Source organism: Beauveria bassiana (assembly GCF_000280675.1).
Source record: "Beauveria bassiana ARSEF 2860 unplaced genomic scaffold BBA_S00023, whole genome shotgun sequence".
Classification (NCBI taxonomy): Eukaryota; Fungi; Ascomycota; class Sordariomycetes; order Hypocreales; family Cordycipitaceae; genus Beauveria; species Beauveria bassiana.
Window position 1 is genome coordinate 390,637 of NW_007930858.1, and position 18,928 is coordinate 409,564.

General features: G+C 51.0%; 8 protein-coding genes across 8 annotated transcripts; 2 read left to right on the forward strand and 6 right to left on the reverse strand.

Annotated features, from left to right (window-relative positions):
* Positions 1–244: 244 nt before the first annotated feature.
* On the reverse strand, positions 245–2,547 carry BBA_07232 (Glycosyl transferase, family 8; the record flags this gene model as incomplete). The annotated part of the gene is made up of 6 exons (XM_008602329.1): positions 245–484; positions 586–1,288; positions 1,341–1,543; positions 1,606–2,297; positions 2,399–2,426; positions 2,509–2,547. 6 exons carry the CDS (start codon positions 2,545–2,547, stop codon positions 245–247), a joined length of 1,905 nt encoding a protein of 634 aa, XP_008600551.1.
* A 985-nt stretch (positions 2,548–3,532) lies between these two features.
* On the reverse strand, positions 3,533–5,226 carry BBA_07233 (mitochondrial carrier protein; the record flags this gene model as incomplete). Its single annotated transcript, XM_008602330.1, has 8 exons — positions 3,533–3,557; positions 3,650–3,782; positions 3,860–4,031; positions 4,102–4,288; positions 4,343–4,460; positions 4,606–4,732; positions 4,806–4,892; positions 4,990–5,226. 8 exons carry the CDS (start codon positions 5,224–5,226, stop codon positions 3,533–3,535), a joined length of 1,086 nt encoding a protein of 361 aa, XP_008600552.1.
* A 532-nt stretch (positions 5,227–5,758) lies between these two features.
* On the forward strand, positions 5,759–7,692 carry BBA_07234 (monooxygenase-like protein; the record flags this gene model as incomplete). Its single annotated transcript, XM_008602331.1, has 5 exons — positions 5,759–5,810; positions 5,907–5,994; positions 6,078–6,236; positions 6,327–6,630; positions 6,706–7,692. 5 exons carry the CDS (start codon positions 5,759–5,761, stop codon positions 7,690–7,692), a joined length of 1,590 nt encoding a protein of 529 aa, XP_008600553.1.
* Positions 7,693–7,854: 162 nt separating this feature from the next.
* BBA_07235 (cation efflux family protein) lies at positions 7,855–9,216 on the reverse strand (the record flags this gene model as incomplete). Its single annotated transcript, XM_008602332.1, has 1 exon — positions 7,855–9,216. The coding sequence occupies one exon, from the start codon at positions 9,214–9,216 to the stop codon at positions 7,855–7,857; it is 1,362 nt and encodes a 453-aa protein (XP_008600554.1).
* Positions 9,217–10,902: 1,686 nt separating this feature from the next.
* Positions 10,903–11,891, reverse strand: BBA_07236 (hydrolase-like protein; the record flags this gene model as incomplete). Its single annotated transcript, XM_008602333.1, has 2 exons — positions 10,903–11,736; positions 11,829–11,891. 2 exons carry the CDS (start codon positions 11,889–11,891, stop codon positions 10,903–10,905), a joined length of 897 nt encoding a protein of 298 aa, XP_008600555.1.
* Positions 11,892–12,594: 703 nt separating this feature from the next.
* On the reverse strand, positions 12,595–15,003 carry BBA_07237 (ABC transporter; the record flags this gene model as incomplete). The annotated part of the gene is made up of 1 exon (XM_008602334.1): positions 12,595–15,003. The coding sequence occupies one exon, from the start codon at positions 15,001–15,003 to the stop codon at positions 12,595–12,597; it is 2,409 nt and encodes an 802-aa protein (XP_008600556.1).
* A 557-nt stretch (positions 15,004–15,560) lies between these two features.
* BBA_07238 (DUF618 domain-containing protein) lies at positions 15,561–16,907 on the reverse strand (the record flags this gene model as incomplete). The annotated part of the gene is made up of 4 exons (XM_008602335.1): positions 15,561–16,345; positions 16,402–16,602; positions 16,660–16,751; positions 16,810–16,907. The coding sequence occupies 4 exons, from the start codon at positions 16,905–16,907 to the stop codon at positions 15,561–15,563; spliced, it is 1,176 nt and encodes a 391-aa protein (XP_008600557.1).
* Positions 16,908–17,819: 912 nt separating this feature from the next.
* On the forward strand, positions 17,820–18,638 carry BBA_07239 (clathrin light chain; the record flags this gene model as incomplete). Its single annotated transcript, XM_008602336.1, has 3 exons — positions 17,820–17,862; positions 17,915–18,120; positions 18,180–18,638. The coding sequence occupies 3 exons, from the start codon at positions 17,820–17,822 to the stop codon at positions 18,636–18,638; spliced, it is 708 nt and encodes a 235-aa protein (XP_008600558.1).
* Positions 18,639–18,928: the final 290 nt, after the last annotated feature.

Here is an 18,928-nt window from a genome sequence, read left to right on the forward strand (position 1 = left end):
TAGCCTTTCTTATGATGCACAACAAGAATGGCAATATAGTGTCGAGTTAGGAAAGCAAATCAAGAAAGAAGAAACAAAGCCGCAATGAAAAAGAAACAAGGACAGCGCTCAACGTAACACAAAACATAAAAAAAAAAAACATGCAATACCGACACCATCAAATCGCGCGCTCTTACCATGAAAAAAAAAAATCATTATGCACTTCATATACCGTTTTGACTGCCTAACCTACGCGGGGCCGCCATCAGTCAGTCTGCTTGGCGGCGGCTGCTAGGTGTGTGGTGTCGAGAGAGCCTTTGGGCGCGACCCCGTCGGCCTTGATGGGCTTCGGGCTGAGCACGCCGGGGCTGCTCGTCGGCGCAGCAGGAGCAGGTGGCGGAGACTCGTTGAACATGCCGAGAGAGTCGCTGTCGGCGCCCGAGAGTCGCCGCAGCAGCTCGTCGGAGTGCTGAGCGGCGAGTTTCTGTAGCTGCTCTCCTGGGTTCTGTGTTTGGGTTTGGTTAGTTTGAAGGGCCAGCTTTCGAACAGAGCAACAAAAGATCCCATGCATGGACATCTCTTTTTGTCAATCCCTTAGGTACTTACCCATTCGGATTGTGCAGGTACACCGTCTGCAGTAGGTACTGTTGTTTGGGCGATGGCGTCTTTAGTCCTGGCATTTTCTCCGTCCTCGCCCCAGAATGACGGGCGACGGACGGGCGCGGGTGTAACAGGCAAGCTGGGTCGCTCGGTTTCGGTGGGAAAGTCTGTGAGCTTGAGGCCTGGAAAGCTGAGCCTCTTTGGAGAAGCTGACTCGGGCAGCACATTTCCAGCCTTGAGCCCTGGTAGACTGACCTGAGAGCTCTTGCCTCGGCGATGGCCCCTGGTGCGCTCGACGTAACGACTAATCTCGGGAACATCGTCCCACGCATTGACCACAGTGAAAGAGCTCCAAACGCTGGGGGAAGTTGCAGGCTTAGTAGGAGATGAGTCAATGGCGGGAGCGGTAGTCTGTGGCGTTGCTGCCCGAGTCTCTTTGTCCTTGGCGTCTTCTTCAGCAGCTGGTAGCTCGCCGGGTGCAGCAGGAAATGACCGTGATGCCTGAGGTTGTTGGCCTTCCCAGGGAAACACGGGCTTTGGCGGCTGCGCTGGCGGTGCGGGACGCTCTTTCGGAACCTCGTACCACATGTCTTTGGGCGGACTCGGGTATCTTGCGGGAGGGACAAATGGCTTGACATCCTGGGACATGGCGTAATGGGTATTTGGAAAGTTTTGGGCTTCTGGCCTCGAATCTCTTGGGGGAGGCTGTCTGGAATCAGTTAGCAGAGCATTGACCGCTTCGTTTGCCAAGTATTTCTTACCGCTGAGCGTCCCAGCTCTGGTTGCGCGAATGAGACTTCTTTTTGGTCTCGTGCTGATGCGTCGGCTCTTGTACATGTATCTGAGGCAAAGGCTCTGTAATGTTTTGGTGTGGCGACTGCTGCTGCTGCTGTTGGGGAGCAAGGTGGACTTGGATACTCGGTTGCGCGGGTTCGCTGTCGCCTCTTGATTGATCCCATTCATGCTGTTTAGTAAGTGTTGGTGAGTTGAGCTATATGAATCGAGCCGCAAAGGCAGAGCGCCTACCTGTGCACGGTAATGGCGATCATAGACTGACCACCACCTGCCCACCATCTCACCGTACGGAGAGGCTCCATGCGACGCATGACGGCCCTCGAACCAAGGCTTGTTTGGGCCGATAAAATGCACCATGTTGATGCTAGACTGGAAATGACGATATGCTGGCAGATACTGGTAATGCGCGGAAGGTGTGACGTTGTAGGTAAAGGAAAGGCGATGCACTGTGTTTTTGAAGTACATGTTCAACAGCCCCTGGTCTGCACCGTCAAAGGAGATGCCGCGCTCCGCCATGGCCAGAAGAGCATAGTAGTCTCCCAAATTGGGAACCAATACCATGACACCAGTGTTGAATAGGTCCGGCCACCCAATGTCTGGCGCGGCGCCGAAAGAGTGCTGGAGCGCAAAGAGCTCATCCGGGGCGCGATAGGCGACGACATCGGCGTCTATGTATATAATCTTGGAGAATTGGGTCTGCTTCCAGAGATTGATCTTTGTGAATGCAGAGTCGAGATCGGGACGGTGCATAAGGTAGAGGTTGGCGCGGTGCTCGTTACGGATTCTAGGGACGGGTATGACCTGATCGAAGACGGCCCGGAGCTGCGTGATGGAGTCGGCGGAGACGCTGTCGAGGGTGAAGAAGACGACGAGCTTCCGCGCAGTACCTGCATCTCGGAGAGAATGCGCAAGGACAAGGGCACCTATAACGATGGGTCGGGACAGATTAGCTACAGTGCGGCGAGGTTTGGGAGAAGGTGTTGTTGGCCTGGTGGGCTTTGCGACAATGACGTCGGCCACTGACCTGGGAGATACGAGTCGGTCAATAGAAGCTGGGAGGAACAAAAGAGTATTAGCTTCTGGGGGTCCATTGGGCCAGATAAATTGCACGGCTGGGTTGACAGATTATCATACCGTCGCGTACACTTGCTCTCCGTCTGCAACGGCCGCCATGGTGACGTCGGTGAGGTAGGAGAGGTGAGGCGCTAGATGTTGTGAGAGACGAGCTACTGCTTGTTGGTGTGGTCTCGCGCTATTGCTACCCCCTAAAAGTTGACGTGTCTGCGGCGACTGGAGCGGGAGATGTAATTGTCGGCGCGATAAATGTCGACGCTCCGGCCCTGTCCGCCACTCGGGAGGATGTTTCTGCGCTTTAGGAAAAAAAAACGGTGGCGGAAAAGACAAAGGCGAGGTTATTCAGGCGAACTGACTTGGGGAGATGGTGACGTCTCAATGTGGAGGTGGAGGCGAAGTGGGTAGGTAGATAGCTTTACTTTGTAGGTAGCCGTTGCTGGGCTGTTTGCCCGCGGTACAGGGTACTTTGGTAGAAAGGAACTATTGATAATGATAATGCTAGGTTGATGTGTTGAGGGAGACTGACTGAAATACGAGCTAGATGGTGTATCACAAGCTGGGTATTCGTGGCTGCATGGCACTGGAGCCCTTTGATTGCTACATGGGTTGGCTAGGTTACAGTACGTCTGTGCTGCAGGGACAAGACGATATTTCTGGACAAATGTTGAAAGGATGAGTATTTCTGGACAATGTTGAGAGTATGAAAGAATCATGGTGATTATGGAATGTCTGGATAATTACTGTAAATTCCTTTAGAACCGCTCAAAGCATTCAAGAGCAGCTCTGTAGATACTCACTGGGCTGTCGCCAATTGTCTGGCCATCTAGGTGCCGATCAAGGTGCCGGGCTGGTACCAATACGTAGTTGGCCTCGCCTCAACAAACCGATTGCTACCATGCTGATTGTGCATGAATCCTTTCGGGTTTCTCTATTCTCGTCAACGTGTAAATCTATCGGCCATCTATCGTGCAGTTTAAATTTAGAGCTCCAGTTTTGTGGCTCATGTCAATCATGCATGCATTTGACCTTGGCCAACCCAAGACATGTTCATCATGGCTTCAACCTAGGTCATGCCAACACACCGCTATGCACCTTTTCTCGACTCCAAGCTAAAGGAATCGGTGTCAGCATTCCGCTCATCTCGACAGGCAACATACATGCATGACCCAACAAAAAAAAAAAAAAAAAAAAAAAAACTTACAAGTCGAGAAACAGCTTCCACAAGATGGAAAAGAGAAGGCCTTGCAGACCGTTGCACAAGATGCGCGTCGAGAGTCCCCGGCCAAAAAGGCCTGATACACCGTCGCCCTGAATGACCAGCTTTGCTGCTTTGGCTAATTTTCACGTCAAAAAGATGATATCGCCAAGGTTGGGGAGGAGAGGGGGGGGATATTCGCTGTCCACTTCTTACTGTAGGAAACCTGCGTCTCGTTGACTTGGCGATACGTCTTGACCACTCGCAACGAGTTTGATACGCAGTCAGATACCAATGAGGCAACAAAGCCTATAAATGCCAGACGTAAAAGCCAAAGAAAGAATTGGTCTTTGGGTGGCTCTTTGATGGCTTCGCTCAATATATTGTACTGCCGAGACAGAAAGATTTGTCTGTAAGTCTAAGGGCTTCCTTCATTCTCCGTAGCAAAAAAAACATACCGTGGCAAACCATGGGTAGTGTCCCACAAAGGTCGCTCCCGCAGTCGCAAATGCTCCCCACCAGAGTGTACCGACGCCGTGTTTCTTGATGCGCTCGCGGAGCAGAGCCCTGCCCTCGGGGCCTTGTACTTGAAGCGTCGTCTTTAACGTGTCGACGGGGGTGAGGATCATTCTGAAAGCGGCAGCGCTGCTTAGCATTAGCTGGCGAGACTTGCAAAACTACTTCCTTTCTTAGTCATACCAAAGAGAGGCGAATATGGTCTTGATGAGGACTGGCAAATCTTTTAGGTATGAATTTGACTGGAGTAGCGCGAGGATACCGGCATTGGCAGCAGTGTCGCCAAATCTCGAAACAGGGCCTGTAACCAAGTCTTAGTATTATCTCTTTATTTCTTCTTTCTCTCTTTTTCTTTTTTTCTTTTTTTTTTCTCTCTTCTTTCTTTTTTTCTTTTTCTCTTCTTTTTCTTTTTTTTTTGTAGTAGAACAGAAACGTCCATCTCATACCTTGGATTAATGCTGCCCCAATGCCGTCGTAATAGCGGCCCAGGCCTCCGCTGGTGTACAAGGTCGCGCTGGCTGTCGAAAACGAAGTTCCATACCGGTATTGGTAATTCATAATGGTCCGAAGTGGCTGCCATTTCCTTATTTAACCCTATTCCGAGCAGGTCCGAGAGAGAGAGAGAGAGCGCGCGCGCGCGACGTACCATGAGGAGCAGCACCTGGAGAACCATGGCCGCAGCACCACTCAGACCGCCGCCAAGGGCCTTTTTCAGCGCCTTTTTGAAATCAAACTGGCCCAAAAGTAATGGCGTATTGAAAGATTAGAAGAAGAAAAAAAACATATATAAATATATATTTTTGGTAGGGTGAAATTCAAATCACACTTACATCGACATCGCTGCCAGCATCGATCCAACCTTTGACAAAGACGACGGCGATGCCGACGGCGATGAGCCCGGCTAGTGCTTTTAGAGAATATGATAGGTAGGGCCGTGGTTGGGCTTGTGCAGCTCCCGCCTGCTCCTGCGCATGACTACTCTCCTGATTTATTAGCAGAGGAGTTTCCTCGCTATGCGCTTCTTGTTGTTGTTGTTGACTCTCGACATCATCACCATGGGTAGCCATCTTTTTTGAGATGCTCGGTCAATTCACGCGGGTTGACAAGGGACGGCCATGTGAAACTGGGCAAGTCTATCAAGTCAGTGAGTGACTGAAGCCGCGAATTGCGGGCTGACAAATGGGGTGGGGGAGGAAATGCAGCAAAGTACTAAGGTATGGTGCCATTGATAACCATGTACACTGGGGAAATCGAGTACTCCCGATTGGGACGCTTGACGGGTGATGCAATGCGGGTGCATATGGCGAGCCTCTCACTCTTGAGCTAGAAAGCGCCCCTTCAACCCCCCCCCTGGGGTTCCACTGCTGATACTCCCTCTGGAGGGTTGAGCAGATAAAAACAACCAATCTGAAGTAGAGATTCAATAATAAGCTCGGATGGAATCTAGCTCATGGCGGTGGGAATGGAGTAGGTAGGATTATCTAAACGGCCACCGGCTGCGTGCTTCTTCTGCTCGTATTGTAACAAGTCCGTTCCTGCAAGAGCCGGACGTCTTTCTACACACATCATCGCATGTAGAGAGCGTTTTGCGACAAAGAGATGAACTCGTCGTCTCAGGTTAGAATACAATCAGTGGCCATTATTGGCGCTGGTCCGTCGGGTATTGTCAAAGAATTCTCGCCCGCCAGCTTGCCCCAAGGACATTAGCACCCGGCTAACTTTTTCTTGTCACTTACAACAACAAAAGGCGCCATCGCGGCGGCAGCACTCAAGGCCGAAAACTACTTTGACCGAATCCGGGTATTTGAGCGTCGCGAAACTGCTGGCGGTACATGGTATGTGGGACAATGAGCATTTTGTCCCGCCGTTTGATTCTTTTTTTTTTTTAAAGCATCATCGCTGACAGCATGCTATGTAGGATTCATGATCCAGATCCCGGCCCTGTCACACCGGTCGAGCCAGGGAAGCTACCTACTGAACTAGATGTACATTTGGATATACCGAGAAATCTGCCAACGACAACGTCTCCAGATAAAACGAATCGATGGGCTACCACACCCGTATATGACTCTCTCAGGTGAGAGAGCATACCACTCCGAAACAAAGAAGGGTTCCCTTGAGACTGAAGACTGAAGACTGACATATCCTGTGTTGTGGATGCGAGTAGCACAAATGTTCCCAACATTGCCATGACCTTTTCGGACGCGCTCCTCCCCTACGGTCCATTTGCACCGCACTACATTGCGAGGCAATATGTGGAAAACTACTTTGCCTTGCATCAGACGGACACGCTGCTCCAAACGAATACCACTGTCGAGGATCTCGCAAGATCGCCGCTCTCATGGCACAACGGCCAGGGCGAGTGGAGGCTGACGTTGAGAAAATACGATGCCGCTCGCCAAGTCGACGAGTGGTGGGAGGAATTCTACGACGCTGTTGTGCTTGCCAATGGACACTATGCCGTTCCATATGTAAGTTTCTTCTCTGGCCAGCGAGATGTAGATATCCCACCGCAATGATCCCAAAATTGTTGTAATGACCAAAAGAGAGAGCAGGTTCCAAGAGTCAAGGGTCTTGGGCCGTACATTGAAAAGTACCCAGGCCGCATATCGCACTCTAAACGCTACCGCAATCCAAAGCTCTACGCCGGCCGGCGTGTTTTGATCATTGGCAACTCTGTTTCCGGCAGAGAGCTGAGCGAGGAGCTGGTGGGCGTCGCCAAGGGCAGCGTGTACCTGTCGCGCAGAAGCCCGGCCTTGTGGGAGGGCGACGAGCCGCCGCCGGGGATAGAATGGAAGCCCGTCGTCTCCGAGTACAGGCAAGACGGCAGCATTCTCTTTGCCGACGGGACTGCCTTGGCCGGCGTCGACGCCGTCATATACTGTACCGGATACAAGCCCTCCTTTCCCTTTTGGAATCAAGAGATCAACGGTGGCCCGCTGTTTGATTACCGACTCAACAGGCTTTTGGGCTGCTACCAGCACGTCTTCTTTCGCGACTATCCCACCCTCGGTGTCGTTGGGTTTCCCAGGACCCTCACCTTCCGGAGCTTCGAGTACCAAGCCATTGCGCTTGCACGGCTGTGGTCCGGCCGCAACGCCCAGCCTCTGCCGTCGCCTCGGCATCAGCAGCAGTGGGAGGAGGAGCGCACGGAGCGCACCGAAGCGCAGCACCAGTACTTTCACGACGTTCCGTGGGGTGCCGAAACAAACGAGTACCTGCGAGACCTGTTCAACTTTGCGGGACTGACGACGCTGGCGGGTGATGGGCTGCTGCCCCCGCCGCTTACGAGGAGGATGGTGTGGGAATACGAGAATGTGCTCAAGTGGAAGATTCCCAAAGGAAAAGGGCCCCATGGAGGCAATGACGGTCTGGAAGAGGATACGGTGATGCAGCAGCATGCGCAGCAGCAGCTATTGCCGCCGGCAGCTGAGCAAGTAATCAAGACACGAGAGACTCGCGTCGAGGAAAAGAAAGGCTGGGTCATTGTTGAAAAAGCCAAAGTTTTCAAATTGCATACAGCTCAACTGTAGTCATTCTCTTTTTTTGATATCACTGAAACCAAACCCGGGGCCAAAATATCACTTTGCTTGGCCAAATAAAACACCAATTACCATTTGACAAAAACTGCCATCTTAAGAATTCCTCTGTTTTGAATAGTACCGAAAAGCAAAGACCAAAGCCTTTTTTGCATCTCAAAGATCCTTTTTGAAAAAATGCTCTGGCTTATGCGTAGTCTCATAGTCAATGTGGACGTATGATCGCTCAATATCGGGAAGGCTCTCCAATTTTATCTGAAGCTCTTCGGCGATATCGTGCGACTCTCTCAGCGAGCAGTCGGGATCCATGACAATGTCAACCTCGGCAATCAAACGTGGTCCCGAATGATATACGCGCACGGTATCGATTCCCTCCACGGCATCCGAGTGCGTCAGACACACATATGTGATGAGCTGCTGGAACTCGACCGAAGCCGAAACGCCGACCAAGAGCAAGAATTCACCAAAAGCAGTGCGCATCCACACAGTTGAGATGAGTATAGACAGCAGGATGGCACCAGCAGGATCAAGCCACCAAACAATCTTGGAACCACCGACACTAGTCAAAATGGCAACGGCGTTGACAGCCAGGTCGTTGCGATGGTCCTGCCAGAGGATATTGATTTGGCTGTACTTGTCCTTGAGACCCCAACAGTAGAGGAAGAGGGCAAACTTTGTGGCAAAGGCAACGCAAACAGAGATTACAGAAGGAATGTGAAACTCCTTGTCGTCACGCTTCGTAATCAGCTGCTGGACAGCGAACGCAATGATGATCAACGAAACCGATGTCATGAGCATGCAAAAGAGAATGTTTCCGACCGTCTCAAGACGAGCCTTGCCGGCAGGAAACCGCCTGGGGTCGACCCTCTTGATGGCACGGTTGGACAAGATCAAAGTCAGGTTGCTCAGAGGGTCAAACACAGCATCAGCCATGCTGGTAATCAGAGACAGAGACCCCGAGGAAATAGCGGCATAGAGTTGCAGGATGGCAAGAATGACATTGGCGGTGAATGAGCCCCAGATGGCAATCTTGAACTTGAGCTGGTCGTCGCCTTGCTCCTGGCGAGCATCAGCGCGATGCTCCTCGACGGATTTCAGCATGCGCTCAATGGCAGCATTTTGGTTCTGGTAGAATCCGCGGACTTTGCGTGCATCAAGCTTGGGGGCAGCATCGAGCTTGCCACCACCGCCGCCTCTCTTGCGCGACGAGTTGGCCTTGATTTGCTCAAGATCTGAATCCGTCTTGTATGCCGAGGAGAGACCAAAAGGATCGCTCTCGGCCGCAACACGAGGAAACCGTAATGTACGCCCGACGGTGACTTGGCTTTCGACATCGGTGGCATGAGAGGGATGGCGCTCTACAGCGTCATCACTGCTCATCGGCGGTACAGTCTCTACTGCAGTACTAGATGCATGGCGGACAGTGGGCGACTTGGAGCTGCTGCGACTGGAAGGCAAGTGCTGGAGGTGATAGACGGAAGGATGATGTGTGATGGTGTTGCTTCCGGTGGGAATCATTTTTGCCGCTGGTGTGTATCTTGCAGAAGAAAGGATAAAGGAAGAATCTATATGTGGCCGTGAAAGCTAAAAGCTGTGCTGCCAAAGTATCCGTAGTGGTTGGTAGTACATATGGTGAACAAGCCTCGCAGATCCTACATATACTTGATGTAAGGGGGATCTTCGTAAGCGAGATGCAATGTAACCAACCCCCACCGTGACGGCCCGGGTGAAGACAAACTGTGAAAGCAAAGGAACCGAAACAAGAACCAAGCGGGTTGGTTCTGGAGACTTGTGCAAGAGAGGATGACGCGAGAGGCAGACCGGCAGATCAAGGCAACAGACGAGTAGGGGTAATATAGCCAAGGTACAAAAAAAAAGTATGACGGCGAGCTGATGACCACCAAGGCAGTTGGGATGGATGAGCTAACTAGCTGAGGCCGTCGCATAAAGGGATCAGCGAGTGTCTGAAGTCTGTTGGCGTATAAGCAAGGAACGTTAGTTCCAGCCAACTTTAGCTTGATTTAGCGTCGAAACATGGGCCAGCCAGCTTTGCCAGCCTTGCTTAGGAACTGGTGCGCTGGCTTTCGAAACAACTTGGTAATAAATGGCAACATGGCAACTGGGCTTGCTCAAATACCGGGCAGTTCCACTTTGTCTAGACACCCGTCTTCCCCTTGGCTCCTGCCCAGCCAACGTGGTACTGGTATGTAGGCCATCCAGTCAAGACAAGTTGTTTTGTCATCAGGCACAAGTGAAAGCACGAGGGCTGGGAAACAGTTTTTTTTTTGCGTGGCAGCGGAAATTCTCAGAGATCTGTCGAGTCTGGCTGGACATGGTGACCACCTCATAAAGCAGTAGTGAGATGATGCCAGCAACAGTTCTTGCGCCTCCTCCCTTTTCCTGGCAAGCAGCATCTTTTGCACGCGTTCTTTGACGTGTAAACACAAACTCTCAAGACAAAAGAACTTGCTTTCAGACAGAGGTCGCATAAACTGTAAATTGGGGCCAACTTTGGAGCAAAGGAAACTGTTGCTAAGTCCTCAAGGCCGGGTATAGGCTTGCCGGGCGGCCTCCAAGTGCGGGGGTGTTGTGCCATGATGGAAGCGGCAAAAAAAAAAAAAGGCTGGCAGGATTTATCAGAATAACAAAATATTAGCTAAAGAACTGGTCTTTCAGTTATCAGCCCCGTCTTGCGGGCCTCTGGTTCGCGGAGAAAACGATGGGTAAATAAGGAAGCAGATCCCAGGCGTGTGTCATGGCGCAGCTTTGGTGCAGGCTGTAGCTTTGAGACGAACAGCGATGCGACGAAGATGGGGTTGTCTTTTTTTTTCTTTTTCTTTTTTTACTTCCTTTTTTTCCAACATATAGCCAGCCAAAGAGGGCAGTCCTGCTCCACAGATCCATGAGCTTCTTCGGGAGCTGGCGGAAGGCTTGGGACGAGTCTCCTTCATACTCTAGCGATTGATCTTTTCTGAGTAGTTTTGAAACACTTATACTAAAGAGTTAAAGAGTGCCTTTTCGAAAGCTCTCTCTTCTCGTGTCTCCTATGGAACTAAAGATCTCATCATATTATAGGCTGTATTACAAAACAACGTGCCGACTTGAAATCCGCAAAATCTTATCCAAAATCTTATCCAAAACCTCAACTAACTGTTCGATGCTAGATTGCACTAGACTATCCATCTCTTTCTGCTTTCAGCCCCTTTACAACTTTGACTCCGCAGGTCCGCTCTCTCGTTTATCGCAGCGAGCACTAATCCACTCAATAACATCCCTAGCAAAGTCATCTTTGCAAAGATCTGCATGAATTTGGTGGTACGCGCCGTCGTATGCCTTGTGCGTCTTGTCATTCGTTGATTGCTCATTGAAAAACTTCTTTGACGCCTCATAACTACAAGTCTTGTCCGCAGTTCCGTGGGCGAGAAAAAGACTCAAATCATCATCCAGCTTGACGGAGCCTGAAGAAAGCGCGCCGGTCCGGTCCAGGAGCGAGGCCAGGCCCTCTAGCGTGCCGGTATTGTGACACAGAGGATCGTTGCGAAAGTCTTGCACAACGGCCGCATCGCGGCTCAGATGCTCGGGTGGAACTTCGTGTCGGAGCTGCTGCTTGGGCAGCAGCCTGCCAACCAGGCGGCCCATGAAAATCTTGATGCTGCTTGGCTCTTCGTCGGGCGAGAAGCCGATAAAGGGCGCATCGAGCATCCAGCCGCGAACCTGCTTGACCAGCTTGGCATAGCTGGGGTCCGCCGCCAGGGTAATCACTTCACCGCCGCCCATTGAGTGGCCCATGACGAATACGGGCACGTCGGACGGAAGCTTGTCCTCGATGAAAGCGGCGACGTCCGAGATGACGAGAGACGTTGGGCCGGTCAAGCCGCGCTCCGCCTTTTTGGTGGTCGACTTGCCCCAGCCGCGCTGATCGAAGCCGAATACCTGAATCCCAGCCTCGCTTAATTTGGGAAAGAAGTCATTGTAGCGATTAATGTGCTCGCTGAACCCGTGGACAAAGATGAGCTTGGCCTTGATGGGGCCTGTCGGCTGTTCAGGCATTTATTAGCAACAAGACCCCTGAAGCAAAGGCAAATATCGAGAAAAGCAAAGTTGGAAATAACTAGGTAGAGAGCACTTACAGTCCACGTTTTGGTGTAAAGACTGACGTCCCCTATTTTGAACTGTCCTTCAGTTGTAGACATCTTGAACTCTTGTTGGCTTTGTATTTTTGAGAGGTAAGCGGCACGCGGGCGATGCGGAGACGACTCAACACGAGCGTTCTTTGCAGTGTCGATTTCAGGTCAGGCTAAGAAAACTGACGTTGGAGTTTCTTTGAGCGCCACGAAAACTAAGAAAAAGCTAAACAGTCACTAGACTTCTTATGCTGGTCAAAATTGTAGTTATAGAAAGAGGAATTCCCCCTGAAGAGGACAATTATCGATTATCTGGCCATCGTAAAGGGAGCATACATACAGTCAATCATGTGATGGTGCATTGAATGGAGCCCATTCCCGATCTGGAATTCCCGCCGCCGTGGCGTCGACGGAGGCTGCGGGAGAGGTGTAAATAAATTAATTATATGCAAAACAATCGCGTCTGTATTGATTGTATCGATTCTAGTCTCGAAGGCCCCCATTACACACAAAAAAAAAAACATCCCCAAAATCACAGCCCAAGCCCTCTGCTTGGGATTTCTCTGAACGGATAGACGTTTGAGGGCGGCCATATAGCCCTGTCAGTGGGAATGTCGCTCGAATACGTCAAAGATGGCATTTATCCCAAAGCCATCAAATAAACAGGACAGAGTAGCCGGAACAATATTTTACAAAACAGTGAGAAGTGAATGAAGCAATTGCCGGACTACCAACGCCGACACTGCACCTATACCAGCTTGGTGCTAATCAATCATCTTTGCTTCTGCTCAGCAACTTCACTTTCTGATTCCTTCTCTTCGCCCTGCTCCCCTTCAATGAGCTCTTCTTCGTCCTTTTGCCTCTCCTGCTCCATATATTCCGCCTCGGTGATGTGTGCTGCCCCCGCGGACGGGCGCTTCTCTGTAATCTCACCACCGCTCATCTGCCACTCCATCAGCTTGCTGAAAGCACTGTCCTTGTTGGCAGCGAGCTGTGTGTAGCTGCCGATTTCTGCTACTTTGCCCTCGGTATTGAGGACAATAATCTGGTCAGAGCGCTTGATAGTCGACAGACGATGAGCAATGGAGATGGTAGTGTTGTGTCCACGAAGCAAGCCAGCAAGAGCTTCGTTGACAAGTGTTTCGGATTCGGCATCCAAGGCCGAGGTAGCTTCGTCGAGTATCAAAATATCAGGATCCTTAAGAAGAGCTCTGGCAATGGCGATGCGCTGCTTCTGACCACCAGAGAGCTGCGATCCTCTTGCGCCTACCTGGGTCTCCAGTCCATCAGGGAGATCGCCGATAAAATTGCAGTTGGCGCGTCTTGCCACGGCAATGATTTCTGCTCGAGTTGCATGCGGTTTGCCGTAAGCAATATTCTCGGCAATCGTTCCGGAAAAGAGAACTGGCTCCTGAGATACCATACCGATGCGACGCCTCAGAGACTTCACGTTCATTCCCGAGATATCGACCCCATTGATGGTGATACTTCCTTCTGTAAGGTTATAGAACCGCAATAGTAGAGACGCAACCGTGGACTTGCCACCACCAGAGGGGCCAACGACGCATACATTGCTTCCGGAGGGAATCTCAAAGTCAAGACCATTGAAGATCTTGACCGCAGGCCGCGTCGGGTAGGCGAAAGTGACATTATTAAATCTGATGGGGCCTTGCGCAGACTTTACAGGTGTCCCGACAGTTTGGTGAATTCCAGGGCGACGATCTTGGAGTTCGAATAAGCGGCTCGCTGCGCCTACACCTTTCATCAGCTCAGAGTAAAAGCCGGACAAGCCAAATAAGCTTGATCCTGCAAACGCCGTGTACATCATGAATGATGTGAGATCTCCGAGCGACATGGCCCCGCTGCGAACAAAGCTTCCACCAACAGCAAGCATTGCTAGAATAGTCATGTTGCCAGCCCAGCCTGTAGAAGCAAAGAACGTGGCCGCAACAAGTGACTCCTTTTTGCCCAGAGCAAAAATCCGTCGAATTTGTCTATTGTAGCGGCCAACTTCCTGAACTTCTCCGACGAAAGCTTGGCTGGTCTTGATGTTTCCCAATCGTTCTTCCGCAATCTTGGTCAGTGTACCCAGGTTCTTCTGAATAGATCGACTAATGTTCCGAATCGCTCGACCATAAAAGAATGCACCAATCGCAATCGGAGGGAACATCAAGAGCAAAAGACCGGTAAGCTTGGGACTTGTCCAGATCATGATGGCAAATCCAGCACCACCGCTGAATAAGGCCCTCAGACCGTCACTGAGGTTTTGTGTGACTGACTTGCCGACAATGACAGTGTCGGAGCTGAGTCGTGAGATCAAGTCACCAACTCGGTTTGCATCGAAAAATTCCGCGTCTTGCACGTATGTGCGGCGGTAGAGCTGCGATCGAAGTCTCGCAACCACTCTCTCGCCAACAATGCGAAGCAGTATAACTCGGCCAAAGTTGGCCATGGCGCCGAGTGTAAGAATGCCAGCTAACCCTATGAAGAACTGGTTCAACGTGAGTCCAAAAAGTCGAATGTCATCAGCTTCTCCCTTTGTCGCAAGGTCCAGGATCCTGCCAACTGAAAACGGAATGGACATGGTCACACTTGACGAAATCACCAAGAATATGAATGCAATGCCGAGCCAGCGGAGCTCAGGACGAGCAACCTTGATCAGTCGCCATATCTCTCTCAGTCCTGCCTTTCCAGGTTGTTTGCTATCTTTAGAAAGCTTTGCAGCGAGGTTTACTTGCGCAGCTTGAGCAGCGCGATCGCTCTTTTTGAACTCAAAATCGGCTTCGTCTTCAATGGGGTCGTTCTTCTGTAAAGGCTGCGATGTCTCTTCTGTCTTCGGTGTTTGTTTCTGTCGTTGCTCTTGTAGACTCGAACTTGTCGAGAAGGATCGCCTGATTTGAATTGCAGACGTCTTATAAGAAAAGGCAGCTTGACGCTCCGCAAGGCGGCGCAGAAGCGAAGGTTGCGCGGAGAAGGTGGCGTCGAACAAGGCGCGCGTCGCAGAGCCAAGGCGGTGCTCCGATGCAGTATGAAGAAGGCTAGCAGGCTTAACGATACTGTTCGGCTTCGCAGATGAGTTCGAAAGAAATTTGCGCGCTGTTATGGCTGCTCCGTATGAATGCGCCTCGGGAAAGGTGTTCAGTCGAGGGGCTACAGCCCGGCGCAATGCTCCAGAAACCATCCTGACCAAGTTTGGCTACTCCGGTCCACGGCGTCCCATTGTCAGACTGTCCCAATAGCACCGAGCCTTTTCAATTCGTGGTCTCAGGAGTGATCGTAGGCGTGGGCTGATATGGCGAATCTGGTCTGCAATTAATTCGGTTGTTGAAAACGCTGATGCCTCGAAGCCTCGAAGCGGCATTTCCTGCTGACGAAATCAAGGCCGACTCAAATTTGGTGTGGAGCTAGCTACCTAGCTTGATGCGCGACGACGTCGGCCTCGGTCGGAGCGGGTTAACCGTTCCGACCTCCATATCAAAAAGTTGTCCGCCGCAACTATTAATTAACTAACACGACAGTGCAGGCCCGTTCTAAATATATGTATGCATCAATACAGAGAATGCATGCACAACTACTATGACTGATAGAGCGCTACAAAGGGGAAGGAAGTGTGGAACAAGCCTGCCACCCCCGACGGATCGTCGCGGAAATCCGCCGAATCTGCATTAACGAAAGTTAAATTGTTGCTTCAGATCAATTCATACAGAATTATCATACATAGCCATCCTTGCGATGCCTCTATAACCCTTCGTCTTTCAGCATTGCAGCGACATCTTCGTCGATGCCATCGTCTCCTCCCACGTCTGCAAATTCAGATTCGTCATCAACCCTCCGTCTTTTCTTTGAGCCATTGGAAGATATGGGGACTGCGTGTGATGCAGTATCCATGGTGGCCTCATCCGCTTCGTGCTGGGATTTAGTCTCGCCGATTGGACTCAGAGGCTCCGTCTCCGGGGGTGGAGGCGTGAGTTCTTCCATCGCTGGTGGTGTGAGGGCCTCCATTTCGGGCCGGTCGAGCTCTTGTACTAGTGCTCCCTCCTTTCCGTTGCTTTGTGATCCATTACCATCGGCCGGTCCAAGTGCTCGCATGATAGCTAGTTCTACTTGCTGCTTCCTTTCCTCGATTTCTGTCTTTCTGGTTGCCAGTTGCTCAAGCGTCGCCCGGTCCGTCTCTAACTCGGTCTTGTTTTGTTCGAGCATCTTCTCCAAACCAGCAATTAGACTCTCACGGGCTTTGACGCTTTCGCTAGTAGCAGTTTCTGCATTCGACAGCGTCTTCAAAAGGCCATTGAGGCGGGCCGCGAAGACTGGTGCTGATGGTACAGGTATGGACGGATCTGTTTGTTTTTCATATTCTTGATTCGCGGACTCGAGCGTAGATTTGAGCGGCGCGCTCAGCTTCTGAACCGTCTGAAGTCCCGAGATAACTGGCGCAAGTTCAGGTGGTGGCGCCGCTGCGGTATTCGAGGTGAATGGTGAGTTCCCAAATCCTGGTCGAGGCGTTCCTTTCGCTTTGTCCAGCTCTATTTGGTATTAGCACATCTGCTTTCTTTGGAAGTCTCGCATCATGTGTAGCTACCGTCTAGGCGCGACTCAATGGCATTTTGTATAGGAGCTTCGAAAATATTTCGATCTCTCCACACGTCAACCACGCGCCGCAGTTTTCCGTGTATTTCGGCTGGTGCGCCTTTGTATGCAAGTGCTGTAGCTTCAGCAATAACGGGCGAGAAAGCAATTATGAAATCTTCTTTTCGCCGAATTCGTGATTGTTGTGCGACTTCTGTATTGCAATGCGCATTAGCTGGCAGTCGCTTTGCACTCGATGCACGCGCCTTACCATTTGCGAGATAAACGAGGCTGAGTCTTCTTGTCGCGGACGAATCCTTCAGTCGCTGCATCCAAAGCGCAACGGTGCGATCCGCGTGTCGTCTGCAGCCATGTAAGTCAGTTCCACGGTGCCAAGTAGTCTACAGCAATCTCCGCATACTTGTGAAACATGATCCATTGCGCAGCTGTCGCGATACTGTCGTGACTCTCATTGAGCGCAGATAAACGAGCAAGCACAGCATCATCATTGTATGCCATTGTTCCGAACCCTTATGCTTGATGTCGATGCTGAAAAACCTCGCTAGCAGTCTAGTCGCATGAGCAAAAGCATCCCTGCAGCAGCTAACGGTTGTTCCTTCAACGTGCGACCAACTGTCGGCTAGTGGGTGGTCGGACTAGTTGACGAGATGATATGGCGAAGGCTGTTTCTAAAGCGAATTGCTGCCGAGTATGTTTTCGTGTCACGGTAGGTAGGTCTTGAGAGCGGCTGGCGCCAGTGGAGGAGATGGGCAGCCACGGGGCGATAAACAGAGCTACGGCCGGAGGTGTAGGTGTATGCAATTAGGCGATCTCCTTGATACTCAGTGTACATATTTAGCGCCCCACCCCTCCGAAAGCAAGTTAAGTCGGTTGTGTCACCATCAGTGAAGTTGTAGCCGATAGCTTGCCTACACCAACGTTCTCATTACACTACAAAGCAGCCTCAGGATTATGGCCATGTGGGTGGCCAATGAGCTTAAGTCTTTTACAAGACTGGTGCCAGTAAAGAAAACACATTCAACAATTGATATACTTGACATGCGGATCGCAAACACCCACGTAATTACAGCAAACAGCGAGAAAAGTACCTAGAAACTATATCGAGGCAACATTTTGCGCTGCAATTTCAGGTCAGAAGAAGGTCAAATCAATATAGCAAGAATGAAGACGCAGGTAGAAAGGGAGTAAGACTGGACTCGCAGTGTAATGTAAACTTCTCAAGTGAACTGGCGCGGCATCAAGAATCCACAATGTGGACACGTGACGTATGCAGACCAGGCTGGCATTTGCGTACAGATAGTCGCAGAGCAGAGTGCCTGGCATCTACCTAGGGATCTAACTGGCGCTTGCACGCATTCTCCTATCCACGCCGCCACCACAACTGCAACTCACATAAATACAGCAAGTACGATGGCAGACCGGTTTCCATCACTGGATGACTTCGACTCCGGAGGTAAACATTTCAGAATTATTCATATGGCCTAGACCACTAACAACTAGTGCAGCGCAAACGGAGGTGAAGGATACCACTGGCTCTGCCGAACAGGACTTCCTCGCGCGCGAGAAAGCCCTTCTCGGCGACGATGCTGACCAATTTGCCACTGTCGGCGACGCTGCTGCATTGGAAAATACTAGCGGGGATCTTTTGGGCGAAGGAAACGCTCCATCCACATTCGAATCGCAGTTCCCAGATCTCGCTGACCCCTCATCTGTACGGAATAACTAGAGATCGCAATGCATGCCAAACCAAAGCTAACACAGATATGACAGGGACTGCCAGGTGCGCATGGAGCGTCTACAATCACAGGTCCGTCTGTCAGCTACAACTCGGGATACAAAGCCACTGCGACCGACGAAGAAGAGCCCGACGTGATTAAGCAATGGAGGGAAAAGCGCGACGCACAGATTGCGAAGAGAGCAGAGCAACTGGCCGCGCAAAAGGAAGAGACGATAAGAGAAGCGCAGCAGAACATCGACGACTTCTACGAGAACTATAACACAAAGAAGGAGAAGGGCATTGCTCAAACTCGCAAGGATGCCGAGCAGTTCCTTGCAAACAGAGATGATACCGTGTCAGGTGGCACTAGTTGGGACCGAATTGCCAAACTGGTTGATGTCAGCGGCAAGGGAAGCAAAGGTGGAGCTTCGGGCAGTGGCAAGGAGCGCTTCCGTGAAATGTTGGCGAATCTTCGCAAGGACGACAAAGCACCAGGAGCTACCGGATACTAACAGTGCTGAAATGTCACTGCAGAAGGCCCCCGTCGATGACAGAATCGAGGCGAGCCTGCCACCACTCGAAAAGAAACACAATCGCGTTCATGTAATTTAGACAACTGCACTTCCTTCTATCGCAGGAAAATCGAAGCAGTTATTCTTGCTGCTGTTCATACGCGTAACACAACATTGCTGTAGAAGCTGATTGCGACAGTTCTATTGATTTAAACAGACCGAAATCTAATCACACACGACAATTGATTATAAAACAATTCCACTCTCCCGCCTGATGCTGTCGAGATCAA